Here is a 5,811-nt window from a genome sequence, read left to right on the forward strand (position 1 = left end):
AAGTTTGTCAACAGAAAGCAAAGGCATCAGTATCTCTGCCACCCATGTAGACAATTTTGGATCTTAGAATATTTTAGATTTTGGAATTTCAGATAAGGAAGAGGCAATTGTATTTCATTTTCTATTTATCTTTTCATTATAGTTAGGATGAGGGGGGCAAACCTCATTTTTCCTTTATTTTTTTCATTTTCTCTCCTTTTCTTCTTTCTGCTTCTTTATTTTTTAACATATTCTCCAAATGAATATGATCTTGCTTTTGACCGTAAATTAGGGTGCTTGCGTTAAATGAATAAATAAATAATAGAAAATAATAGCCAGAGTGATGGCGGCAATGATGCTGATGCTGAAGATATAAACGCAGCGCTTCCAATAGCCAGGAGGGGTTGAGTGGACTAAGGGTGATGATACTGGTGTATCTATCAGATTAACTGCCTCTGAATACTGTGTGCTTTCAGGATCCCAGTTGGAAGATTCCCAAAGATGCCCTGCACCTTGAGGCCAACTGTAATACCTTTTGTGTATTCCAAGTTGGCAAGCTTCACAATATTCAGGTTTATGGGGGCCACTACTCAGGGGCACCAACTTATAGGAGTCGCTGGTGATGTTCTCTCTGTAGCATTTCTTTCTTATGGTGGTGACCAAGCGCTCCAAGACACTGTCAACTGATTCCTCTGTAAATTGTGGCTCTTCGTACTTCTCGGAAAAGCACTCGTAGCACTGTTGCTGGAAGAATCGCATTCGGACGCATCCTTGCCTCCCATATGGCTCCCAGTAAATGTGGAACAGGATAACAACTTGATGTGAGGTCCAGTTGTGTTGGCACTGTGAACATATGAATCTAATAAGGAGCATTGGAGAAATTAAGCAAAAAGTTAGTCATTTTGGTGGCAATCAAAGTTAGCACTTTGTATCCACTGGGGTTTGGCTCCAGAACCCTCCATACATACCAAAATCTGTGGATGCTCTAGTCCATGTTCAATGGCATAATAAAATGGTGTCCCTTATATAAAATGGCAAAATCAAGGTTTGCTTTTTGGAATATATATATTCCCTCACTCCTGCCCCTCACTCCTGGAACCTTCTTCCTCCACAAGCAAGAGCCATCACTTCTTTAACCAGCTTCAAAACGGAGTTGAAAACCATCCTATTCAGAGAAGCCTTCCCAGGCATCGCATAATTGTCACTTACTATCTGATGTTCTGTTGTTGGCTGTTTATCGATCCATTTCCTGTATTGCTATGTTCTGTATATGTATTATCCTACTTGAGAGTATGTATTTTCCCTGGATAATGATTAACCTTCCATTATGAAGCCAAGCCCTCCCTCCAGTCCATCTGCCTTGGTCCAGGCCTCAGAGGTAGAGAGGAACTGCTGGACCTCTTACCCTTTCCCGTCACCACTCCCTTCTTCTCCTTCTGTGTCATGTCTTTTTAGATTGTAAGCCCGAGGGCAGGGAACCGTCTAACTAAAAAGATTGCATGTACAGCGCTGTGTAAATTTACAGCGCTTCATAAATAAAGGTTAATAATATATATATATATATATATATATATATATACACACACACACACACACACACACACACACACACACACACAAGCCATGGTTGGCTGAATCCGCAGATATGGAATCCATAGATACAGAGGGACTACTGCATCCCATGCCCTTCAGCATTTCACAGATAAAAACTAAGACACATGTGGGCCAAGCAATATCACTGTGTGATGACAGGAAAAGATAGAAACTCTTGTTTCATTCTAATTGTTATTGTATATTAATGGTTTTGATGCCTTTTTCTTGGTTTAATCTCTTTTTAGCGTTATGTTTTTATGATTGGGGGAGGGATGCGGTTCTTGGAATTTTTAATGTATTTCTCTTTTAACTGTGTTTTGTTTTACTGTTGTAACCCGCTTGGCTTTTTGAGATTAAGCAGAATATAAATTATTATTATTATTATTATTATTATTATTATTATTATTGATGGGAAAACACAGACAGGCTTGGCAAGGGTGCAGTAGCTTGCTTTTGCCTGAGCCTACTGGGAAAGGCAAGATTCTTCCTCTTTCCTCTCCTCCCTGTTGATTTAATTGAGGGCAAAGTATTTTTGTTCTCTAAACTCAGTTTGCAACCACTGAGGCCATCTGAGAACAAAGGGGAAAGGAGAAGGAGGAAAGAGAAACTGGGACAATTAAAAAACAGTGGGAAAAGTGGGAGGACAGAAGATTAATCAAGCCACTTTTTTAGTTTCTTTTCCCTCACCCACCCACCAGATCAAAACATTCAAAAAGCTTTTTGGCTCCAAATGCCCTCTAGAATGTGTTCTTTCTTTCTTTCTTTCTTTCTTATCTCTCAGGCCATTTTAGGCCCAGAGGAGACCTTTCTTTTTTAAAAAAAAAAAAAGAAAACCAGAAATGAACAGGAAGTGTCATCTGGGTTACATACCCTCCAAATGCCCTGATTTGGCAGGGACAGTCCCGAATCAATGCACACAAATAGTTTTCACTCAACTCAGTGGCTGAGATGAGAGGAGGGGACAGAAGTTTGCCCTTCCCAGTAGGCTTTGGTAAAAGCAAACCGCTGCAGCCCCTGCTAGCCTCTCTGTTCTTCATCAGTGATAACTTTTTACCATCTTGATCAATCAATCAATCAATCAATCAATTTTATTTACAGTCTTTGACCAAAGTATCATCTTGACCATACTGTGATGTTTCCTGGCCATAAAAGGTAAAGGTAAAGGTTTCCCCTCAACATGTATATCTAGTCATAATTGACTGTAGGGGCAGTGCTCATCTCCATGACTAAGCCGAAGATCCAGCATTGTCCAAAGACTACTCTGGTGGTCATGTGGGCAGCATGGATGCATCAAACGCTGTTACCTTTCCAGCAAAGTGTTACCTATTTACCTATTTGCATTTGCATGCTTTCAACCTGCTAAATTGGCAGAAGCTGGGACTAGTGATAGGAGCTCACCCCATCATACAGCACTCGGGGTGCGAACTGCCAACCTTCCGATCTTCAGAATTGGGGTCTTAACCACTAAGCCACCATCCCAGTTTTCATCTGTAAAATGTCGGAGGGTAAGGCATCACATCCTATTCCTGGCCTGAGGAACCCGAGAACATGGCAACATTGGCCTTTGCCAGCAATGGCATCACTAGGATTGGCATCATCCAGTGTAGTAACTCGTGGCGTCACCCCTCCCCTTGATCTCTCCCCTTACCACCCCATACAGAACCCTTAGCAATGTTTTTCGTACTAAAGTTAATCATGAATCATAATTCCCGTATATCACTGAAGGTAATGCCAATAATTGTGACATAAAACAACTAGCAAAATTAAAATTATATCTTTAAATGGCAATATGATATGCACTGACTAAATGTATTTACATGTATGTAGCTTCATGTAAATGGTGTGTTTTTAATTGATGTCATGTATTTGTTAATTGTTGGTGTTCCCCACCTCAATTCATGGGGAGAGGCATGTAAGAAATTATTATTATTATTATTATTATTATTATTATTATTATTAATATTATTATTATTAGCAGTAGTAATAATAGTAGTTTAGATAATGTTATATAATTTTTCTTACTGTTAGAATGTATTCTATGTTCAGCAGTTCATTGCTCACAGGGAAAACGACAAGTCCACATAGAGGCATGCCTTTGGCGTGGAACAGACCACTCGAAAAGGGCTGCCTGCCGGCGCCTCCTTTTCCAGCAACAGGAAGCTGCAAGGGGTAAACCGCACAGTTTCCTGCCGGCAAAAAAAGAACCCGCAAAAAGCGGTTTCTTTTTGTGGCACACTTCTGACGCCCGAATGCGCCAATGGTGCACTCATGACATCACAAGTGCACCATGATGTGCAGATGCTAAGCATCCGTCATGTCAAAATGGCGTCACCCATGTGTACATCGCACCGCCATTTTGACGTATGGAATACATACTAAGTGCGTGCTCCCTAACCCTAGCACCACCACTGCCACCTCACATTTTGCCCGTTTGTAATGGGCCATAGTTAACAAAACCTCCGATCAAGAAGCTTCTTTTAACAAACCCTTTTTATGCCCACCCAACCTCCCTTTTCCTCCTTGTCCTCTACCCAGCTGTAAGATTTTTAGCAGCATCAGCTTTGCATGGATAGTGAAGGAGAGCTGGAAAAACTCCAACAGTTGATGTTAGATTGCAGCAGCTGTCTGCAGTGACCAATGCAAAATGCAAAGCCTAAGCAAGAAAGAGTACTTTTGTTGATTTTACTGTAGCCGTGTGAGCTACAACAGAGTTGAAAAGGACCACATGGGCCATCAAATCCAATCACCTGCTCAATGGAAGATGAGAGCATTCCCAGCAGGAAGCTATCCAACCTCTTTTTGAAGATGTCCAGAGAAAGAGACCCCACCACCTCTCTCTCTAGACAATTGGTTCCATTGCCAAAATGCTCTCATTGTCAAGACATTTTTTTCCAATGTTCAATCATAATCTACCCTCCTATAACTTGAAACCATTGGAGTTGGTCATACTCTCTGGGTAGCAAAGAATACTCGTCTCTCCATGCCAGCCCTTCAGGTATTTAAAGAGTGCCATCATGTCACCTCCTCAGTTTTATCTTCACCAAGAAAGCAACAGCTGCCTCCTGGACTCCTTGCTGAAACAAACATGAATGTCACAACAAAGAGAAAAGTGGAGAAAAGATAAAGTCTGCCTCACCAGCAACTTTTAACATGTTGAAAAGCACAGATCTATATTTTTGGACACCAAAATGGAAATAAGAAGAGAAGCAGAGGCTGGTGAAAGAGGGAGGGGAGAATCACCCCTGGATGCATTTTGGAAGAAGATTTCACATAGTTTCTAGAAGATTTTTAAAAAGTCTCTACTTATGCAAGGCTTACCTGGCCAGGTTGCTTCATTTCACGAGTACATAGTGTTTGTTTTGGATAAACTATGTTGAATTGCTCTTGTTTTTTGTGGTGTAGGAACATATGCCTATTCCTCCCATGCTGTTTCTGCCTCTGGTACTAAATTGTTTACTAAAGAAGAAAGAAGCCCAGGGAATGCATCTATTTCATTAACTGTCATCTTTGTGTATGTGCTCACCTTCAAGTTGCCTGTCAACTTGTGGCAACCCCATCAATTCCATAGGGTTTTCTTCGGCAAGGAATTTTCAGAGATGGTTTTGCCAGTTCCTTCCACTGAAATCTAGCCTACAGCACTTGGTATGCATTTGGTGGTTTGCATCCAAGAACTAACCAGGGCTGATTCTGCTTAACATCCAAGTTCAGATGGGATCTGGTGTCTATAGGGTATTTAGGCCTTAGAGTATTGAGGTATCCCTGTGACAAAATCATCAGCAGTCTGTTAAAAGCCTACCTGGCATAGGCATGTTCCTGCAAAGATCTCTTCCATCCAGATGGCACCTGGTGGTACTCAAGGGTCTGGTCCTTTGTTAATCTCCAGGCATCGCTCGGTTTTACCATTCTCATCTGCTCCGCAAAAACAGCTCTCCAAAAATCCATGTTCAAGTTCTTCATCTTTATGGGGGGGTATCAAACTTTCTTAAACCATAAAGGCTCTTTGATATTTTTGTTTGTTCTCAGAAGTCAGGATTTAGAACATGATAGCACAGATTGCTTCCATCGCTTTTCTTCAGCCACTGCCACCTTATCAGGGAGTGACAGGACCTTTGTTCTTTGTTCACCTGTATAAACACCCCTAACATTTCAGAAACAAAACTAAGGACAATGCTCTAACATTTCAGAAACGAAACTAAGGACAATGCTCTAACATTTCAGAAACGAAACTAAGGACAATGC

General features: G+C 41.2%; 1 protein-coding gene across 2 annotated transcripts; it reads right to left on the minus strand.

Moving 5' to 3' along the window:
* LOC121926217 (receptor-transporting protein 2-like) lies at positions 1 to 5,725 on the minus strand. Of its 2 annotated transcripts, none has more exons than XM_042459003.1 (2): positions 5,369 to 5,725; positions 1 to 838 (listed from the first exon to the last, which is right to left on the minus strand). In XM_042459003.1, the coding sequence occupies exons 1-2, from the start codon at positions 5,527 to 5,529 to the stop codon at positions 268 to 270; spliced, it is 732 nt and encodes a 243-aa protein (XP_042314937.1). In that variant the 5' UTR covers positions 5,530 to 5,725; the 3' UTR covers positions 1 to 267. The 2 variants fall into 2 exon arrangements, with proteins under 2 accessions (XP_042314937.1, XP_042314938.1); XM_042459004.1 differs by having other exon boundaries at positions 1 to 822; positions 5,369 to 5,544.
* Between the last annotated feature and the right edge of the window lie 86 nt (positions 5,726 to 5,811).

This window comes from Sceloporus undulatus, chromosome 3 (assembly GCF_019175285.1).
Source record: "Sceloporus undulatus isolate JIND9_A2432 ecotype Alabama chromosome 3, SceUnd_v1.1, whole genome shotgun sequence".
Taxonomy (NCBI): domain Eukaryota; kingdom Metazoa; phylum Chordata; class Lepidosauria; order Squamata; family Phrynosomatidae; genus Sceloporus; species Sceloporus undulatus.